Raw genomic sequence first — 22,102 nt, 5'->3', positions numbered from 1 at the left:
ATCCTAAGATAGTTGGCTTATCCAGCTTACTGCACATACAGGGACCATTTTGAAAATAAGGACACCTGCACAAAAAATAGACACCTGATGCAAGTCTCTTGGATGTCGCTAATTTACAAAGGTTTCACTACTTCCTCAGTACAGCACTGAACCCATGGAGATTTCCATCACTGTGACCATATTGGAGATTTGTAGTTGTACTACCAGAACTCTTAACCATTAACAAAACAGAAACCACTGGTCTGTCAACCTGGGTAAATTTGGATCTTCAGAGGCAAAAGAAAGCATTTAAAAATGTTACATTTCAACAGTTTTGAACTATATTGAATAAAGTCTCAAGTTCTTATAGCAGGATCTCTAGGCAATACATTTTTATTTGCAAAAACCTCACCGGCTGATTTCTCTGCAATTAGTACATCGTTCTGGCATTACTAATAGGCATAAGAGTATGATGACCATTTAACTGTAATGGAAATTCAAACTGTCCAATGAACCCAATGATTTGGCAATTTAAATGTCAGATTAACCTGTTACCAGGCTTTGGTTAAAATACAAGTGATTAATAGATAGAATCCCAAAAGCTCCACTGCAAGTTCCAACTTGCAAAATGTATTTACGATCCAATACAATAGAATTTTCCGCTAAGTTTGTGCAAACGGTCACGTGTAAACTGATTACAGAAAAAAATTCAAACCATTTTTGTAACTGCATAAAGTCTTTGTGAAAAGGGACCATATAGTATGTGCATGAAATTGACATTTTAACTGAAAAGTGCTATGAATTATTATTTAACTAATTTTAAGTAAGAGACTTTCTGATTCCTTTTGCAGTCAGTCCAAATCAAAGTGCCCGACCATGCAAGACTCCTTGCTCCTTCAGAACAACATGTTCGAACTGCACAAGCCAAGGTGTGGAATGCATGTGGTGCAGCAGTGCTAAGCGTTGTGTGGATTCCAATACATATGTAATCTCTTTTCCTTATGGACAATGCATGGAGTGGCAGACTGTGAGCTGTATTTGTAAGTATTTGTTTATTTTTTCTTAACTGGTGCATAAGGCGCCTCTCCCCTCTCCTGGTGACTCAGTAAATGTGTGCAATAATTAGCTAAAGTAGTTGATTTCTGGTTTGGGATACCACGATTGGTCTCGACCCTCTCAAATAGGATAAAATTGACCACGGTCACCACCACTCTTGTGAGCTATCCAGTAACCTGTGCTGGAAGCACTTGTGTGCAGATTAAACTCAACTGTAATGGTAAAATAGCAATAGTCACATGAAAAGCAGCCACCTGGAATGAGGTGTTAGAGAGTGCCAGGTGCCTGTGTACTGCAACGAAGAGCCAGCAGGTTTAGGAAAGGAGATGATAAAATTGGCAAGGGAAAAATACAGCAAGAGTGATTTACAGTTTCACAAATTAAGTTCAGAACCTAACTCTAAAGTTAAGTGTTTATATTGGCTTTTCATGTTTGTAAATACAATTTGTACAAACCCAAAAGGGAGCCAAAACTATTTATAAAAAAAAATTGACACAGGTTTTATATTTGTCCACTTTTTATATTTGGCTATAGGATAAATAATGGTCAGTGGCAGCTTAGTATTTGTTATGTAGATCCTAAAACATCTGCTCTTTAGACTTACTGCATTATTAAATAATTGAATGTAAGCAAAATTGAAGCCCGTTTGACAACTTCAGTCTTTTTTGAGGTAAAGGCTGAGTACTGAATCTTATGCTTATTATCTGAAGCAACATGAGGGAAAAATATCGGGACCTTCTGGATTCAGAGCCACTATTTATAACCGCTTGCTCAGAGGTTGTTATTTACTTATTTCCACAGACTACAAAATAATTATATTACATTGGTTTAATTATATTATTGTAGATCACCACAGTTCATTGGATACCATAAAGAGATATCTGAATGCCACTTTAAAAATTGTTTTCCAGCAAAACATTCAACAGAATTTAATTTTGATGCTAGTAATTTTATTATGTGCTACCGAGTAGGTTATTAACTCTGAATAAAACTATGAATTGAAGTGGATTAATATCATGTTTTGTCCCTGTGTGTGTGTATGACTTGTAACAGTGGCTATGCTTCTTCCAAACTGAAACATTAATAAAAGCTGCAGACTTCTCATGTGAATCTTGAATGTTGCCTTTCAAGGCATCTTGTGTCTGTATAGTAAAAAAAAAAATCAGAATTGGCCTAATCATTATAGAACTATGGAATTTTATAGGACAGAAGACCATTCATGTCATTGTGTCTCTGCCAACTCTTGTTGGGGAAATCCAAAACAAATCCCACTGTCCCGCTCTTTCCCTACAGTCCTCTCTTCCTCCACTTAAATGTGCTTCCTATTTTTCTCTTTAAAAATCCAATGGCATGTGCCGCAATCACTCCCTGTGGCAAAACATTCCATCCTCCAATAACCCTTTGTGTTTATTTTTAAAAAAATAGAAGCTTTCATCTCGCTTTGTCACCATTTTAAATTGACCCCGGTCACTAACAGCCCAACCAAAGGAAATCATCCATATTCACTCGAATAAAAGCTTTTGTGAAACTCTCTTAGCCTTCTCTGCTCCAGGGTAAATAGTCGCAATATCTTAAGTCCCATCTCATAAGTATAATTTTGCATCCCTGCCATCATCCTGGTAAATGTATGCTATACACTCTCTTTGGCTTTAATGTTCTTTCTTTGAAGGGACACCAGAACTGCACACAGTACTCTAATTGTGGCCGAACCAAAGTTTTGTACTATTCTTGTACTCACTGCCCCTACCTATAAGATCTCAAAATGCTGTTGGCACTTTTCATGACTTTATCTACTTGCACTTTCAGGGAAGAGCTGAGTGCTAATAAGGCAAGTGTAGCTGCCCTTGACATCAAGGCAGCATTCGACTATATGGTCCATTGCTAGGCCTTCTGGATTTGCTTCTTTGTGCAAGTGGGCATTCCTTAGTGCTCCCACCACCACACCACCAGTGCTTTCCATTTCCAGCCTCTTCAAGTGATTACTGTCCTTAGTCCCTTCCCTAATCTTCCCATTTTGCAGATTCCTCAGAATGTCCTCCGACCCTTGCCCGACTGAGTACTTAAAGGCCCCACTCCACTTGCTCCAGTCCTGACCCTCTGCTTTGGGCCTCCCACAAAACCAAATCTAACTTGCTCCATGCCTTGCTGCCCTGAAGCTCCAACACCTTTTGTCTCAGTTAATCTCTCATCTGCACATATTATGCCACTTCCTGCGCAATCCCTCTAGGTTAATATATGTTGGCTGGCATCTTCCCTTTCCTTGATGGTTTTGACAAAGGTACAACAGAGAAATTGACTAAATCAGCGAAGGAACATTTGTGAGAATCATAAGCCTGGATTGGGTATCACGGCATTAAAGTAATGCTGATTAGAACATAGAGAGTGGGAAATATGGAATGAAGGGCAGAGTTCCTGAAGAGTTTGTTTTAAAAAAAGGGAAGACACCACATGGTGAAAAATGTGTGAGGCCATAGAGAGAACATGAGAAAAGACTGGAAGGGAAAAGAATACAGAGAACACACAAAAAGAAGGAAGCAGAGAAATTGAGGAAGAGAGACATAATTTTTAGAGAGCATAATTACATGACCAGCTAATATACATTGGAAATCGGGTTGAAACAGAAATGAGAGTCCTTACACTTCACTTTTTGAAGTGTTTTGTGTTGTAAAATCTGTGACAGTTGCTTGCCGGCAAGCAATTGCCAATTGTACTCTGGTCAGAGATGACTAGGTATTTCATGAAAACTATTCATTTTGTTATTCTTATTATGTTAAATAATTCTGTTATACGTGTCTGAGGAGATTATTTCTCTATTCAGTTAACTATCTAGTGCCTTAATTTTGGTGTCATATTTGACCCTGAAATGTGCTTTCGACCACATATCCGCAGCATAACTAAGATCATCAATTTCCACCTCTAACATCCCCCGTCTCCGCCCTTGCCTCTACTCATCTGCTGCTGAAGCCCTCATCCATGCCTTTGTTACCACCAGACTTGTCTATTCTAACGCACTCCTGGTTGACGTCCCATATTCTACCCTATGTAAACTTGAGGTGATCCAAAACTCGGCAGTCTGTGTCCTAACTCTCCCCAAGCCCCGCTCACCCATTACCCCTGTGCTCGCTGACCTACAGTGGCTTCTGCTTAAGCAAGACCTCGATTTTCAAAATTGTCACCTTTTTTAAAAATCCCTTACAAGGCCTCGCCCCTCTCTATCTCTGTAATCTCCTTTAAAGCCCCCCCCCTCCCCTCTCCCCCACGAGATGTCTGCGCTTCTCTAATTCTGCCCTCGCTCAACCATTGCTGGCCGTGCCTTCTGTTGCCTGGGCCGCAAGCTCTAACTCCCTGCCTAAACCTCAACACCTCTTTACACCTCTTTCCTCCTTCAAGACGCTCCTTAAAACATACCTCTGACCAACCTGCGCTAATTTCCACTTAGACGGCTTGGTGTCAGATTTTTATCTCTCAGTACTCCTGTGAAGCGCCTTGGGAAGTTTCACTATGTTAAAGGTGCTATATAAATACAAGTTGTTTTTAATTTTCTGTTGTATTATGATGTAATTCTCCTTTCTTTGAAATAGCTTTTGGTTCAAAGATTGAGGTGATATTCATAACTAATGTAATTACCTATAAGAAATGTGTAAATGAATGCTGTCAGGCTATATGATAGCACAGTTTAAAACCATGTATGAATTAACTGATAGAGATTACAACTTGTGGCCTTGTTAGAACACTTAATTTTAATGTAACTCGGACAGGTTGTTTAAATAAGCCACTGCGGTAAACAGCATGGGCATCTCTTTGTGAGGTGCAGAGGGTGGTAAAGTGAGTGCATCTGAAAAACTTTCCAATTCAAAGTATTTTTGAAAAGATTTGAAAATCTTTGAGAACCTTTTTTTCTCATCAAAGGGCAGATCTTTTGTAATAAGTACCGTAGTGACAGGGAACATTGTTGACGTGTCACATGCTGACATATTGATATGACATAGAATGGCCTTGCGTTGTAGATTTCTATTCTTTTAGATTTCCTGTTTTTCCCTCGAGCCTAAATTGTTTTTTGTTGTGACAGTCCTAAAATGACATGTAACTTTGAATTTTTTTAAGAGTTAGAAAAATACCTTGTCCCCACAGTACATTGTGCAACTACAATTTAGAAGTAAGTTGTAAACATTAATTGAACAACCATATTGGACATTTGTTTTCGAGCTTTAAGAATCCAAATATATTTGATCTAATTTGTGCCCTCAAGGTTGCTGAAGTTTTCAGCATGATAGAAAATTAATTGGAAGAGGCTGCTTTGTTGAGAAACTTGGGACCATAAAAGTGATACATTTAAACATTTAGATGTTTTTAGTACTAGATCTGCTGTTACAAAATGTAACTGTGTTTGGAAATGGAGCCCATTAGAGTCCGTTTAATTGCTTACTAGAAAATTTTGCATCTTCACTTGAGTACACTAACTCCACTTTTGCTTTGGAAATTGTTTTAAAAGGGCACAGATGAAAGGGGAACTGTTGCTATATTTGTGCTGTGACTTTGTGAGCCGAGTGACAAATTGACTAGTAGTTCACCACAGTACTACAAAAATTACGGTTCAGGTTTTTGAGTGTCGAGAATAATTGAAACAAGTCTCATCTATTCCAATGAAACACTTTAATAGCAAATAGTAAAATACAGACAAGTAAACCACACAAGCCTCTCACCCTGTGTACTATATGTTAAAACAGAGGTGATCAGTCCCTGCTCTGCAGTCCCGCTTCAAGTTCCTAACTTGAGGTCCCTGCTTCGCCTGGGATGGCAGGACTGACATATGAGGAGAGACTGGAATGACTGGGCCTGTATTCACTGGAGTTTAGAAGGATGAGAGGGGATCTCATAGAAACGTGTAAAATTCTGACGGGACTGGACAGGTTAGATGCAGAAAGAATGTTCCTGATGTTGGGGAAGTCCAGAACCAGGGAACACAGTCTAAGGATAAGGGGTAAGCCATTTAGGACTGAGATGAGGAGAAACTTCTTCACTCAGTGGGTTGTTAACCTGTGGAATTCTCTACCGCAGAGAGTTGTTGATGCCAGTTCGTTGGATATATTCAAGAGGGGAGTTAGATATAGCCCTTACGGCTAAAGGGATCAAGGGGTATGGAGAGAAAGCAGGAAAGAGGTACTGAGGTGAATGATCAGCCATGATCTTATTGAATGGTGGTGCAGGCTCGAAGGGCCGAATGGCCTACTCCTGCACCTATTTTCTATGTTTCTATGTTTCTCGAGGTGTTGTTCCTTGGTTCTCTCTGGTTGACTAGCCTTTTCTCTACTTTTATATAATTCTTAGACTTGGTCTACATGCCCCAACCTGCCCATGGGGTCACTCATATCTGAGGCCACAGTCTTCCAGAACATCTTGTAGTAGTCACAAGGCATCTCACTTTTTCTTTGACCTGATTATGCACCCTCTGATTAGATGAAGGTTGGCGGCCTTTGACTTTCCATTTGTTTGCTTTTGATAATGTGAATGTCACGTCCGGTTCTGTTGTGACTTGTTGTCCCGTATATGCGACATGTCTTGATCCTATAGTGGCTGCAGTATTTTCCACAGAAAGAGTCTTGTGTAGAAAAAAAATCCCATATTGGTTATTGATGCATAAAGACACAACAATTTATGGCAAGAAAGAGATACGTAGTGAGTTGAGACTTAGCCACAAATTGTTGGATGAATTGTGCTGTCCCGCTATTAGCCTTGCAAAAAATGGAGCTTGCCATCAACTTCCCAATGAGTTTAAAGAAAATGTTGTAAAGTAAAGCCCTATTAATAGGGTAATTTATGTTTCCACTGGCCTTACACAATGAATCGAGCTAGCAATAAATTGTTCTGCACGTGCCACATAAAGCATGCAACCAGGATGGAAGTTAAATTGGGGAAATTATAAAAGGAAGTAAATCCCTCGGAGAAAATAAAATGCATTCAGGAATGCAATAAATGATAGTAAGCAAAGAGAGCACAGATTGGAAAGTGCTTTACCGGATGCAAATGCCACTGATTCACAATAGGTGGGTTAGTAACTGGATGGCAAAGCAAGAAATGTTTCTGCCCAGCCAAGAGGAAGGTCATCAAATTTGATTTGTTGTGAATTGCTATAAAATATATAGCTTTCACATGTAGGCAGGAGCTACCTTCGGTTCAAGAATTTTAAAAAACCCTCTGATTCCTGGGCAGGAGGCTCTTGCCTTTGTGTCACATTCCATTGGCAAAAAAAAAACTTAGGGTTACACATTTCCCTGCATATAATTTGGTGATATTTTATTAAACCTTGTTTAAATAATCAGATGTCCAAGCTGCCATCAGAGCTTTGTTAAAATCCTTAAATTTCATTGGTTAAGGAGATAGACTATTGGTCCCATCACTCACCAAGATGCCCCATTGACCTTGCACTTCCATTTATTGGCGCTTCCAGCAATTTGCGGCACAAAATTAATTGGAGCTGAAAGATTAGGGGAAAAAAATCTAACTTTGGGTGCTTGCTGTGAGATACCCCACTCCAGCAAATTCAGGGGCATTTTTGATGACAAAAATGATCTATTGCCTCACTTTGTAAAGACATTGGTCCCCATATGCTACCTTCAAGCACTGTGTGGAATGGTGATAATGCAATAAGATTGTGCTGGGTTAAATGATATCTTTTAAAGGATTAAGCAAGTATCAAACACTGAAAAAATCCAAATATTTAATGACTAGAAGTAATTCAAAGGGAGTATGATGTAATAAAAGGTGAAATTGACTTCATTAACATCATCAAGTGCCATGATTGGATAACTGCTTCTGGAATCGGGTAAAGCTGATCAAGCAATTGAGAAACAGTTCATTTACTGTTGCTTAAATATATGTAATTTTATCTGAGTGCGGACAATCAGTTGCTATCTCAATTTCCTGCAATTAGAATACTATACATTTCCTACCAGTGGTGTCTAATAGCACATTTGTATTTTATAAGAACATAAGAAAATGGAGCAGGAGCTGGCCATTTGGCCCCTCGAGCCTGCTCCGCCATTTAATAAGATCATGGCTGATCTGATCTTAGGCTCAGCTCCCCACAACCTTTCACTCCCGGTTCTTCAAAAATCTACCTCCACCTTAAATATATTCAATGACCCAGCCTCCACAGCTCTCTGGGGCAGAGAATTCCACAGATTTACAACCCTCTGAGAAAATAAATTTCTCCTCATCTCATTTCTAAATGGGCGGCCCCTTATTCTTAAACTATGCCCCTAGTTCTAGATTCCCCCACGAGTGGAAGCATCCTCTCTGCATCTACCTTGCCGAGCCTCTTCAGTATCTTGTATGTTTCAATAAGATCATCTCATTCTTCTAAACTCTAATGAGTATAGGCCCATCCTGCTCAACCTTTCTTCATAAGTCAACCCTTTCATCTCAGGAAGCATGAATTTATCCACTGTTTCACTTTTAGTTCACTAGATTGTTTTATGATTTTTCATTGGTTGACGCAGTGATAGCTGATGCAATCACTTTGAACATCTGCATTTTCTCCTAAATTAACCACTTACTACTTCCTTTTCTTTTTTGGTTCTAAATTTTACCGTTTTTGTTTTGTTGCTCAGAATAGTTTAACGTGATTTGTCGATGTATGCCTTTCATCACAAATTGAATGCTAATGGGTTCTGGTGATTTATTAAAGCTGCCTTTCTAACATATTACTGTTTGTGTGATGTACAACGGGAGAATAGTGCTGACACCAAAGCTGATACCGGAGGAAATACAATTGGATTTTCTATTCTTGAGAATGCATTTAGTGAGAAATTTAACTGTAGGGTTGCCTGTCCATTATAATGTCTGAAAGATCGCCTGACAGCACTGAAAATGGAGAGATCTATTGTAAAATGATCATGGGAAAGAGGATGCGGAAATCAGGGATGCTGTCAGTACAAAATGGATTTATGAAACTTACACAAGATGTCCAATAATTTGCTAAACGTTTATTGTATAACAAAATTTCACTTTACAGTTCACTCCCTGCTGAGCTGACGAAATGTTCTATCTGAGGATTCGTTTGAAGTTGGTATTTGTGAGAATTTTCATACAACAGTGTGACAGACACAACTGCATCTAAATGCTGTGCGTGTGAATTTTTGATTTGAATTAAGATTTAATGTAATCATTTTTTTCCCCTATATTTTTTTTGGCACAGCTCAAAATTGTTCTGGACTTCGTACATGTGAACAGTGTTTGGGACACCCTGGTTGTGGTTGGTGCAATGACCCCACTAATACAGGAAAGGGACAATGCATAGAAGGCTCTTCAAGAGGACCAATGAATTCTGCTGGGAAGAATACCCATGAAATGACACTTGATATGGATCTTTGCTCAAAAGACAAAAACAATGAATGGGCTTTCATTCAGTGCCCAGGTAGGCATTATTGCTGCACCACTAAATATGTAGCTTTATGTTAGCAAAGATATTTAAAGAACACAATATTAAAATAGTTAATTATAAAAACAGCTAAGTGAATTTTAAACAATATTATAGGTGCTGCTAATTTTATTAGACAAGCACAACTTACATTTTAGTTCACCATTTTAGTGTAAATGTTCATGTTCCAATATCAGTACTCTAATTTCTGCAATTATATATGAAATTACCTGGCGTGAATTAAATACTTGTGTTCTGAATTCGCTTTCATCCAATTTCTGCACAGCTGATGAACATGGAAGCCCAAAGTAATGAGAATCGTACATGTAATTCTGACAGATTTTGTCTGCTAACACTCCTGTGAAGTGCCTTGGGATGTTTCTACAATGTTAAAGGCATTGTATAAATGCAATTTGTTGACAGTCCAATTATTTTGTTACACAAAACTTTTTGGCTCCTTATTTTCTTTCAAGAAAAATGTCTGCCAAGTCCAATTGAGAAGATTGGTGATGAGGAACATTAGGGGCGCTGAGCCCTTAGTAGTGACTAACTTTTCCAAAATAGTGTGCCCTTGGAAATTTATCCATGCCAGTCGCAATTACAGATTTCCAGATAGTTTTGTGGAGATGCTCCCCTGTACATCTGTAATTTACTTTATGGCATAGAGAGATCGCAATCGCAGGTTTCCACTCGGGGGAAAATTCAAGAACTTAAACAAAAAAAGAAAGACTATTTATGACTTGTACCATTTTCTAATATGCTGCAGATGGAAAAACACCTCACAAAAGTACTGCACCCTGGTGATCCTTCTCTTTTAATTAAGTACCTAATTGTCATAAGACTAAACTATGACCCGACTTAATTAGATACTGCCATTTTTAGTATTGGAATAGGGGCCCAGAATTTGCTGTCGGTTTTATCAATCCCGTTTGTAAACATTTCAAGGGAATTTGTTGGGCAGGAGACTCTCCGCTCGCGACGGCCCTTTACCTTTGGATGCGTGCGATCTATCAATAGGATTTGCATGCCTAAACCGGAACTTTTGTGGCCCCTACAGACACGTTGCGCACCTTGGAGATGGTATTATTATAATCCTCTTTGTCTGGACCATTTTATGGGCGAATTCAGGGCCAGGATGTTGATTTCCACAGAATTTGCTTTTAAAACTGTTTCTGTGCTCACTAGCTCTTGAAATCATCTACTTAATCTCCAGATGGGTTTTGAAAGGCCATATAAAGTGATTTTGTTTTACTTGAAAAATGTTTTCTTTCAGTTGACTTATCTTTAGCTTTCACTGCACAGTGGCCATTTATATATGGGAGAACATTGCTGCATAGAGATATGAGCCAGCTACAGGAGGGGACAGTTATGGTTTTTGGCATGCGGGGTTCAGGGCTGAAGTCTGACCAAAGATTTGGTGTCTATAAAATTCCTAAATTCAAAGTTCGTTAACTGTCTCAAACAATTGTCCATGCTTTTTTTCAATAATTGCTGAATTTCCATTTTGGGAGTTGACAGCAGCAGCAATCCATTGATCAGCAGTAAAAGATTCAAGGGCTACCATGCACCACATGTAGCAAATAAGAGATACAACTCTATAATACAACTCGAACATTGTGAATAAGCTCCATCCCATACACTTGGGAAGGAGAAGCAGAGCTATATGTATTAATTGACAGTTTTGAGATCTCCTTTTCCTACAGCTGTGAAAGAAGGTAGGGAACTATTCATTGAGGAGTTTTGTGGTGAAATTGGAGATGGTATTATAATTCTCTTTGTCTGGGCCATTTTATGGGATATGTCAGTCATTCCATGTTGTTCCACTAAGCAACAGGACTTGAGCCTTAAAATTAGATTACATCATTGGCTCATGTACTGAAGTGGGTCAAACAACCTGCCTATTCGCAGGTTCAATTGCACCTGAGTAAATTAAAGTCAATGTAATATTTTTCTCAGCAATGTCCCACTTGAAAAGATGAGGCTTAATAAGAAACAGTCAACACAGATTCATTCCAACTTATTCAAATTCTTGAAGGAACTTGACAAAGTGAATTCAGCGAATGTTTATTTCAATTTTCAAAACCATTTGACCACACAAAAGATATGTTCTGAAAATTAAGGCCCATGACATTAAAGGTAAAGTAATGGCAGGGATAGAATAATGCTTGAAGAGTATAAAGCTAAAAATAGGACAAAATTAATGTTTATCTATATTGGTAGGTTATACCTAATGGTGTACACTAGCAATCTGTGTTGGTACCTCTGTACTCTATATACATGAACAATTCAGACATGTGCACAGAGGGAATAATATCAATGTTGGCTGATGCATTCAAACTGGTAAGCCGTGAGGAAGGATGCAGGAGACTCTCAAGAGGTTAGACAGCTTAAGGGAGTTCGTAGATCTATGGCAAATGCAGTGTGGATAAATATTAGCAAGCACATTTTGGGAGAAAATAACAGATAATAGAAATGACCTCTAAATGGTAGAATTCTCAATGAAACGGAGGAACAAAATAATACGATGGGCCCAATTTTGGCCAATCCGTTTTTTGATGTACTTGCCCTTTGTGCGCTGGAAACGGCGCCAGCAAAAAATGGCCCCATCTTGGATGTTCTAAAGAGTCTGGAGTGCCCTGGCGTGGCACGGGGGGGGCGGAGCTACAGCCCTGCGCCAAAATCAGTACCGGCAGCGCGCGCGCGCGCGTGCGCAGTGGCGTGGGTCCAGTGTTCGCGCATGTGCAGTAGCGCCGAAACTTGCAGCAGTGTCTTGCCTGTGTTGCTGTTTGTATGCAAATTAAGATGCCACGTTCGGTCGCCCCCCTCGATATGAAGGACAGCCAGTAGTGCACGCTCTCTCATTCTCCCCTCCCCCCCCCCCCCCCCCCAATCACCACCGATGCCGCATTTGGTTGCTCTGCTTTTGGAAAAAAAAACTGACCTAACAAAAAAACAAACTAACTCACTTACACTGGCGCAAATTAAACGGCCATATTTGCATCTAAAAAGATACACCAGAAAAATCAAGTTACACCAAAAAAAAACGGTGCAACTCATGGGGAAATTTGGGCCCATAATGTTTAAAGCAATGTTGCAAGTGGAAAATGTTATAGAAAGAACAAACAAGATTTTGGGTTTATATTTGGGTACATTGGGTTCAAAATTGACCAGGAGTTGCTCCGTTTTTTTGAGCAATTTGGTTTTTCTGGAGTATCTTAAAAATCCCCATTTTGCACATTCAATTTGCGCCAGTGTAAGTGAGTTAGTTAGGATTTTGTTTAGTTTAGTTGTTTTCAAAAGGGGGCATTAGCCAGCCATCTATGCCTGTTTTGGCCATTTAGGCCACTTTAGACAGCTAATAGTTACTCCAAACTAACTTAGGACAGCATATGTGGCCGCACAGAAAACCCTTGCGGAGAGTGAAGAAATCAGTGCAGGTAGGTACATCGGAGGCCAGCAGAACTCAATGACTTGACTAAAGAATGTGAAAAAGATCAAACAGCTATACAGGACGTCATATGACAAACTTCGCAAAGTTAATTTACTATACAACAGAAGCATTCATGGAAGCTTAAACTACAAAATTAAAAGAAGAGACAAAACATATTTACATAATTTTTTCAAAATATCCAAATAAAGAATAGAAGTACCTCCTGCTCATAATTCTTATGTTCTCCCAGCCGCCTAAGCTCACCCACCATCAGCCCGCCCCTTACAAACAATCCTACCTCCCGGGGTCGGGGATCAGGCCCTCCAGGATCTGAACATCACCTGGGGTCAGAGATCGGACACGTCTGGGGATCAGATCTTCCTGGGAATCGGACGGCCCACGGGATCGGAACCCCCTACTCCCATGTGGTCGATGATCGAACCCATCCTGCGGTTCTGAATCCTCCCCTGCCCCGCAGTCCTCGCTGCGCCGGCTTGGGCCCAGCACCAACCTGCTTGTTGTGGCTTTGCAGCCCGGGAAGGCAGCAGGCCAGCCTGTGCGGGAGGCCATTCGGCCTGGGATAGGGGAGGGGTGCATCAGGTCCCACGCTGCAGCACGCACACAGAGGCTGGGGGCTGGAGTTACTGCGCATGCGCGCAGACTCCAACGCGCATGTGGAGAGCTGCCAGCTCTCCCTCCCTCTCCCCTCCTCCACCCCTCCCACCCGCCTCTTCCCTCCCCCCTCCCACCCGCCTCTTCCCTCCCCCCTCCCACCCGCCTCTTCCCTCCCCCCTCCCCCTGCCTCTTCCCTCTTCCATCTCCCTCCCCCCGCCTCTTCCCTCTCGCTCCCCCCGCCTCTTCCCTCCCCCTCCTCTTCCCTTCCCCCCTCCCCCTCCCCCCGCCTCTTTCCTCCCCCTCCCCCGCCTCTTCCCTCCCCCTCCCCCGCCTCTTCCCTCCCCCTCCCCCGCCTCTTCCCTCCCCCTCCCCCCGCCTCTTCCCTCCCCCTCCCCCCGCCTCTTCCCTCCCCCTCCCCCCGCCTCTTCCATCCCCCTCCCCCCGCCTCTTCCCTCCCCCTCCCCCCGCCTCTTCCCTCCCCCTCCCCCCGCCTCTTTCCTCCCTCCTCCCCCGCCTCTTTCCTCCCCCTCCCCGCCTCTTCCCTCCCCCTCCCCCCGCCTCTTCCCTCCCCCTCCCCCCGCCTCTTCCCTCCCCCTCCCCCCGCCTCTTCCCTCCCCCTCCCCCCGCCTCTTCCCTCCCCCTCCCCCCGCCTCTTCCCTCCCCCTCCCCCCGCCTCTTCCCACCCCCTCACCCCGCCTCTTCCCTCCCCCTCACCCCGCCTCTTCCCTCCCCCTCACCCCGCCTCTTCCCTCCCCCTCCCCCCGCCTCTTCCCTCCCCCTCCCCCCGCCTCTTCCCTCCCCCTCCCCCCGCCTCTTTCCTCCCCCGCCTCTTTCCTCCCCCGCCTCTTTCCTCCCCCGCCTCTTTCCTCCCCCGCCTCTTTCCTCCCCCGCCTCTTTCCTCCCCCGCCTCTTTCCTCCCCCGCCTCTTTCCTCCCCCGCCTCTTTCCTCCCCCGCCTCTTTCCTCCCCCGCCTCTTTCCTCCCCCGCCTCTTTCCTCCCCCGCCTCTTTCCTCCCCCGCCTCTTTCCTCCCCCGCCTCTTTCCTCCCCCGCCTCTTTCCTCCCCCGCCTCTTTCCTCCCCCGCCTCTTTCCTCCCCCGCCTCTTTCCTCCCCCGCCTCTTTCCTCCCCCGCCTCTTTCCTCCCCCGCCTCTTTCCTCCCCCGCCTCTTTCCTCCCCCGCCTCTTTCCTCCCCCGCCTCTTTCCTCCCCCGCCTCTTTCCTCCCCCGCCTCTTTCCTCCCCCGCCTCTTTCCTCCCCCGCCTCTTTCCTCCCCCGCCTCTTTCCTCCCCCGCCTCTTTCCTCCCCCGCCTCTTTCCTCCCCCGCCTCTTTCCTCCCCCGCCTCTTCCCTCCCCCGCCTCTTCCCTCCCCCGCCTCTTCCCTCCCCCTCCCCCCGCCTCTTCCCTCCCCCTCCCCCCGCCTCTTCCCTCCCCCTCCCCCCCGCCTCTTCCCTCCCCCTCCCCCCCGCTTCTTCCCTCCCCCCTCCCCCCCGCCTCTTCCCTCCCCCCTCCCCCCCGCCTCTTCCCTCCCCCCTATTCCCCGCCTCTTCCCTCCCGCCTCTTCCCCGCCTCTTCCCTCCCCCCTCCCCCCCGCCTCTTCCCTCCCCCCTCCCCCCCGCCTCTTCCCTCCCCCTCCCCCGCCTCTTCCCTACCCCCTCCCCCCCGCCTCTTCCCTCCCCCTCCCCCCCCGCCTCTTCCCTCCCCCCGCCTCTTCCCTCTTCCCTCCCCCCGCCTCTTCCCTCCCCCCGCCTCTTCCCTCCCCCCGCCTCTTCCCTCCCCCCGCCTCTTCCCTCCCCCCGCCTCTTCCCTCCCCCGCCTCTTCCCTCGCCCCTCCCCCCGCCTCTTCCCTCGCCCCTCCCCCCGCCTCTTCCCTCGCCCCTCCCCCCGCCTCTTCCCTCGCCCCTCCCCCCGCCTCTTCCCTCCCCCTCCCCGCCTCTTCCCTCCCCCTCCCCCGCCTCTTCCCTCCGTCTCTTCCCTCCCCCCGCCTCTTCCCTCCCCCCGCCTCTTCCCTCCCCCCGCCTCTTCCCTCCCCCCGCCTCTTCCCTCCCCCGCCTCTTCCCTCCCCCGCCTCTTCCCTCCCCCCGCCTCTTCCCTCCCCCCGCCTCTTCCCTCACCCCGCCTCTTCCCTCCCCCCGCCTCTTCCCTCCCCCCGCCTCTTCCCTCCCCCCGCCTCTTCCCTCCCCCGCCTCTTCCCTCCCCCCGCCTCTTCCCTCCCCCCGCCTCTTCCCTCCCCCCGCCTCTTCCCTCCCCCCGCCTCTTCCCTCCCCCCCGCCTCTTCCCTCCCCCCCGCCTCTTCCCTCCCCCCCGCCTCTTCCCTCCCCCCCGCCTCTTCCCTCCCCCCCGCCTCTTCCCTCCCCCGCCTCTTCCCTCCCCCCCGCCTCTTCCCTCCCCCCCGCCTCGCCCCTCCCCCCCGCCTCGCCCCTCCCCCGCCTCTCTCGCCCCTCCCCCGCCTCTCTCGCCCCTCCCCCCGCCTCTCTCGCCCCTCCCCCGCCTCTCTCTCGCCCCTCCCCCGCCTCTCTCTCGCCCCTCCCCCGCCTCTCTCGCCCCTTCCCCCGCCTCTCTCGCCCCTCCCCCCGCCTCTCTCGGCCCTCCCCCCGCCTCTCTCGCCCCTCCCCCCGCCTCTCTCGCCCCTCCCCCCGCCTCTCTCGCCCCTCCCCCCGCCTCTCTCGCCCCTCCCCCCGCCTCTCTCGCCCCTCCCCCCGCCTCTCTCGCCCCTCCCCCCGCCTCTCTCGCCCCTCCCCCCGCCTCTCTCGCCCCTCCCCCCGCCTCTCTCGCCCCTCCCCCCGCCTCTCTCGCCCCTCCCCCCGCCTCTCTCGCCCCTCCCCCCGCCTCTCTCGCCCCTCCCCCCGCCTCTCTCGCCCCTCCCCCCGCCTCTCTCGCCCCTCCCCCCGCCTCTCTCGCCCCTCCCCCCGCCTCTCTCGCCCCTCCCCCCGCCTCTCTCGCCCCTCCCCCCGCCTCTCTCGCCCCTCCCCCCGCCTCTCTCGCCCCTCCCCCCGCCTCTCTCGCCCCTCCCCCCGCCTCTCTCGCCCCTCCCCCCGCCTCTCTCGCCCCTCCCCCCGCCTCTCTCGCCCCTCCCCCCGCCTCTCTCGCCCCTCCCCCCGCCTCTCTCGCCCCTCCCCCCGCCTCTCTCGCCCCTCCCCCGCCTCTCCCGCCCCTCCCCCCGCCTCTCCCGCCCCTCCCCCCGCCTCTCCCGCCCCTCCCCCCGCCTCTCTCGCCCCTCCCCCCGCCTCTCTCGCCCCTCCCCCCGCCTCTCTCGCCCCTCCCCCCGCCTCTCTCGCCCCTCCCCCCGCCTCTCTCGCCCCTCCCTCGCCCCTCCCTCGCCCCTCCCTCGCCCCTCCCTCGCCCCTCCCTCGCCCCTCCCTCGCCCCTCCCTCGCCCCTCTCTCGCCCCTCTCTCGCCCCTCTCTCGCCCCTCTCTCGCCCCTCCCCCTGCGCCTCTCTACCCCCCGCCTCTCTACCCCCCTACCTCCCCCGCCTCTCTTCCCCCCTTCCCTCCCCGCCTCCCCATCCCTCCCACTACCCTTCGCTGTCAGAAACAGAGAGACACTGGGGGGTCCCCGTCCCAGCATGTTCTTGGAGGGCTCCCCGGTACTGCAGAAGGTTAGTACAAACTTAATTTTTTATTGATTTTTTAATTATTTTTAAAATTGTAAAAAAAATTTTGATTGATTTATTGATTTATCTTTTATTATTGATGATGGCTCATTATTTGTAAAAGTGAAGTATTTAATGTTTGTAAACTCCCCACCCCATCTCTCGTTCCCTACGCCTGATTTATAAGTGTAGGTAAGGTTTTTCTGAGCGTACAAAAATCTACACTTCATTCTAAGTTAGTTTGGAGTAAGTTTTCGCTGCCTAAACTTGCAAAACAGGCGTAAGTGGCTGGACACGCCCCCTTTTGGAAAAAAAATCTGTTCTAAAATGAAACTATTCTAACTCGCTCACAAGAACTGGAGCAAACTAAATGCCGAGAATTGCAATTTCTAAGCTGCTCCATTCTAAACTAGTTGCTCCAAAAAAATAGGAGCAACTCATGCTGAACCTTGAGCCCATAAAGAGAGCGTGTTGAAGAATTTATCCTTGTAAAATGTTATTAGTAAATGGAATGTAGCACCACAAGTGGCTTTTGAAGCTGAGTCCTTCACAACATTTTGAAACGGTTAGGGAAACAAATGAAAAATACAAATACTTAATATAAAGGGTATGGTGAAGGAGCAAGGAAATGCAAATGAATAGCTTTGAGATGGAGTGATCAGTGCAGGCATGATGGCCTAATTATTGCCTTTTGTGCTGAAATGCTTTTGCTTCATTTTTGAATCCAGCCCTAATACGTTTGCATGTAAAATGTTTACGACTACATAAGCATTTGGACAGTTGCAGCATAGGATTATAGTAAGGAGATCAGAAAGGGAAATTCACTCTGCAAGCTGATGCAGGAGTGATGCATGTATCGATTCCAGTACAACATTTTTGTGAACCATTTTTCCAATTTCTTGTATCAACGTCTTGGGCCATGAATGCAGTGAGATGATCTGCTTCCAGGCTAACACTATAACTGTTGTGAGGTATACAAGAACAGCCTGTGCAACTCCCGTTGTGTCTTTTCTTTCACTCTTTTTGAATTCCCCTCTATTTCTTTGAGTAATCGCGGGCTTCTGTTTGGCACTCGCTGCAATGTGGTTCAAAACAGAACTCATCATGGGGAAATTATAAGATAGAAACCTGCTAACACTCTGTGACACAGTGCTGCGGATCCATTTCACTGTGCCAATTAGTCATACTATTTGTGTTCACACAATGAACACCATTATTATATTGTACAATTACTGTAAACTGCAGAAAACCATCCAACCTTTTAATTCCATAAAATTCCGGCAGCAGAGCCATACTTGTACCTATCTATAGCTCCCAATAACAACCATGCCAACGCAAGTCAGTACTGAGCTGGAACAAGCACTTACCCGCAGAGAAAATTGGAGAACTAGACACCTCACCCTAAGGCAATCGTCTGCATCTCCTAGCAGCTGGTTGTAGAGCGGTATTGGCAGAGAGCTGTGATCAGCAAGAGTTGACACTCAGCAAGCCAGATGCTTTTTAATGAGATCAAAATAAAAGGGTATGGCTTGTTGTATGTTTTTGACAGGTTAGAGCTAAATTGTCTTTTTTCCTGCTTAACTAATGGGACACTAACTTTTATGTTTTAGTAAATGTTTGTGGGAAAGTAGCTGCTCATTAAATAAAGTTTCAATGTTGTTTAAGCACGATATAATAGATATTATATTATATTCAATTTTATTCTTTTAAATGCCCAGTATATTACAAATTCTGGACATTGTTTTCAGAAGGTAGGTTTAAATCTTTCCTCTTTTATCTAAGGTAAAATATTTATGCTGTACCATTTTTGCAGAAATCTACAAAGCCAAAAGTTGAGTATATTCAAGACTGAGATCGATAGATATTTGGACATTAAGGGAATCAAGATGTATGGGGGTGGAGGGGGGCGTGGGGGGGGCGGGGGAGTGGAGTTGTGGTAAAAGATCAGCCAAGATCTTATTGAATAGTGGAGCAGGCTTGAGGGGCTGTATGGCCTACTCCTCATATTGTTATGTTCTTGAAGATAATTTTTTTTAAAACAATGTGCATTTTTGCACCAGGCAAAATACCTGATGCAAATTATTTTACACTGAGGCATTTTGTGCATTCATAATGCTGTCATTTTGTTTAAAGACATGAGAAGAAGTGACATGTTGTGTTTCATGTAATTTATCCTCGTGTCTAAATTGTGTCAATAAATGTTCTTGTTAGCACTTTGAAAAATAGTTGGTAACATTGAGGATTCTATGTATTAAAGCTATGCAATTTCCATACTTGCCCCTCCATGTCCAGCCAGCTTTATTTGGTTCTTTATTGCTGGGGATTAGAACAAAAGGGAGCTATTGTTAAATGAGCTACACTGTCTCCTTTATTGCAGGATATTATAGCATTCGGGAATAAGTTTGCTATTTACAAGAAGTGTTAGAAATGAGATTTAAATTTTATTTAAAAAGACCACCTCGGTGTCTGTCCTCTCCCCAGAGAAAATCAGCCCAGGTTCCCGCTCCTGATCACTCTCATTTATATAGATGTCCAGTTTGGGACTGGAAAGGCGTGGCTTCTAGTTTTAGGTCTTCGTTTGCCTCAAGGCCTTGACTGCACCCCACCGCACCCCCCACCCGACTTCTTGCTGAAGCTGTGCAGGTTGTGTTTTGCTAGATTATCGCCATACAGATAATCATTAAATTTACTGCTGAAAATCAATTCTGTTCTTTCACCTGCTACTGATGAGCCTAATGGGTCTGTGTTTGCCTGGGTCTATTTTTAGCAACTTTTACCACTTTAGCTAGTTACCAGTCTGACACAACTTCCCAAGCATTCACTGATTCTCTCGTGATGATCATTGGCACCTCACAAATCTTGTCCCATGTGTCTCTTAGTATCCTATGATAACTATCAAACAAACTCCTTGATAAAGTGAAACAACCCCACCGGCACCTGGGAATACTTGCCCCAAGACCGCCCAAAGTGGAGGAAGAGCATCCGGGAGGGCACTGTGCACCTCTAGTCTTGTCGCCGAGAGCATGCAGGAACCAAGCTCAGACAGCGGAAAGAGCATGCGGCAAACCAGGCTCCCCACCCACCCTTTCCTTCAACCAATGTCTGCTCCACCTGTTAGAGACTGTAATTCCCGTATTGGACCCGAGAACTCACTTTTAGAGTGGAAGCAAGTCTTCCTTGATTTCAAGGGACTGCCTATGATGATGATGATAACTATCACCCATCCCTGTGAATTTGTTGTTTTGAGCCTTCCTGACCTGACTTAGCACCTCAACTTATTTATGCTGAGGCCTAGATGGATTGTCTTCAATTATAGAGAGAATGTTTATCATGTCTACTAGTTACTTGAGGAAAGTGACAGGATCGGTCCAAGTCAGCATAGATTTATGAAAGGGAAATCATGCTTGACAAATCTTCTAGAATTTTTTAAGGATGTAACTAGTAGAGTGGACAAGGGAGAACCAGTGGATGTGGTGTATTTGGACTTTCAAAAGGCTTTAGACAAGGTCCTACACGAGATTCGGTGTGCAAAATTAAAGCACATGGTATTGGGGGTAATGTATTGATGTGGCTAGAGAACTGGTTGGCAGACAGGAAGCAGAGAGTGGGAATAAACGGGTCCTTTTCAGAATGGTAGGCAGTGACTAGTGGGGCTCAGTGCTGGGCCCCCAGCTATTTACAATATACATTAATGATTTAGATGAAGGAATTGAGTGTAATATCTCCCAAGTTTGCAGATGACACTAAGCTTGGTGGCGGTGTGAGCTGTAAGGAGGATGCTAAGAGGCTGCAGGGTGACTTGGACAGGTTAAGTGAGTGGGCAAATGCATGGCAGATGCAGTATAATGTGGATAAATGTGAAGTTATCCATTTGGTGGCAAAAACACGAAGGCAGAATATTACCTGAATGGTGGCAGAATAGGAAAAGGGGAGGTGCAACGAGACCTGGGTGTCATGGTATATCAGTCATTGAAGGTTGGCATGTAGATGCAGCAGGCGATGAAGACGACGAATGGCATGTTGGCCCTCATAGCTAGGGGATTTGAGTATAGGAGCAGAGAGGTCTTACTGCAGTTGTACAGGGCCTTGTTGAGGCCTCACCTGGAATATTGTGTTCAGTTGTGGTCTCCTAATCTGAGGAAGGATGTTCTTGCTATTGAAGGAGTGCAGTGAAGGTTCACCAGACTGATTCCCGGGATGGTAGGACTGATTTATGAGGAGAGACTGGAACGACTGGGCCTGTATTCACTGGAGTTTAGAAGAATGAGAGGGGATCTCATAGAAACAGAAACATATAAAATTATGATGGGACTGGACAGGTTAGATGCATGAAGAATGTTCCCGATGTTGGGGAAGTCCCAAACCAGGGGTCACAGTCTAAGGATAAGGGGTAAGCCATTTAGGACCGAGATGAGGAGAAACTTCTTCACCCAGAGAATTGTGAACCTGTGGAATTCTCTACCACAGAAAGTTGTTGATGTAAGTTCGTTGGATATATTCAAGAGTGAGTTAGATATGGCCCTTACGGCTAAAGGGATCAAGGGGTAAGAAGAGAAAGCAGGAAAGGGGTACTGAGTTGAATGATCAGCCATGATCTTATTGAATGGTGGTGCTGACTCGAAGGGCCGAATGGCCTACTCCTGCACCTATTTTCTATGTTTCTATGAATGTGTTGTTCTACAGTGTTAACCTTGTCTTGGTTTCCCATGGCGTGGTGTTCCACCTTGCCTTGGTTTCCTATGGCTAGTTCTGCACCTGGTTTCTTATCAAGACAAAACTATCCCTTTCCCATGAGCTCAGCAAACTATCCCTTTCCCATGAGTTCACTGTTGCTGCAATAGTATTATCCTATCTATGTTTCCAGACAGGTTACTCCCTCCTGTCCTTGGAGATTTATTAGTAGGTGTTGTCAACTCTGCCCTTCGTTCCCTTAAATGTACTGAATATGTAAAGGTTTCATTTTCTGTTATACTGCCATTTTCTATCATTTGTAAGCGAGTTTTACATATAAGCT

At 45.9% G+C, this 22,102-nt stretch overlaps 1 protein-coding gene across 2 annotated transcripts in view; it reads left to right on the top strand.

Moving 5' to 3' along the window:
• Positions 1-22,102, top strand: part of atrnl1b (attractin-like 1b) — a 1,062,984-nt gene that overhangs the window by 271,460 nt on the left and 769,422 nt on the right. For both annotated transcript variants that reach the window (XM_070876576.1, XM_070876575.1), the window contains exons 17-18: positions 831-1,019; positions 9,233-9,451. In XM_070876576.1, coding sequence (XP_070732677.1) covers positions 831-1,019; positions 9,233-9,451 — 408 coding nt within the window. The remainder of the gene's footprint in view (positions 1-830; positions 1,020-9,232; positions 9,452-22,102) is intronic.

This window comes from Pristiophorus japonicus, chromosome 3, assembly GCF_044704955.1.
Source record: "Pristiophorus japonicus isolate sPriJap1 chromosome 3, sPriJap1.hap1, whole genome shotgun sequence".
In the NCBI taxonomy this organism is placed as follows: Eukaryota; Metazoa; Chordata; class Chondrichthyes; family Pristiophoridae; genus Pristiophorus; species Pristiophorus japonicus.
This window is presented reverse-complemented; position numbering and strand designations above follow the sequence as displayed.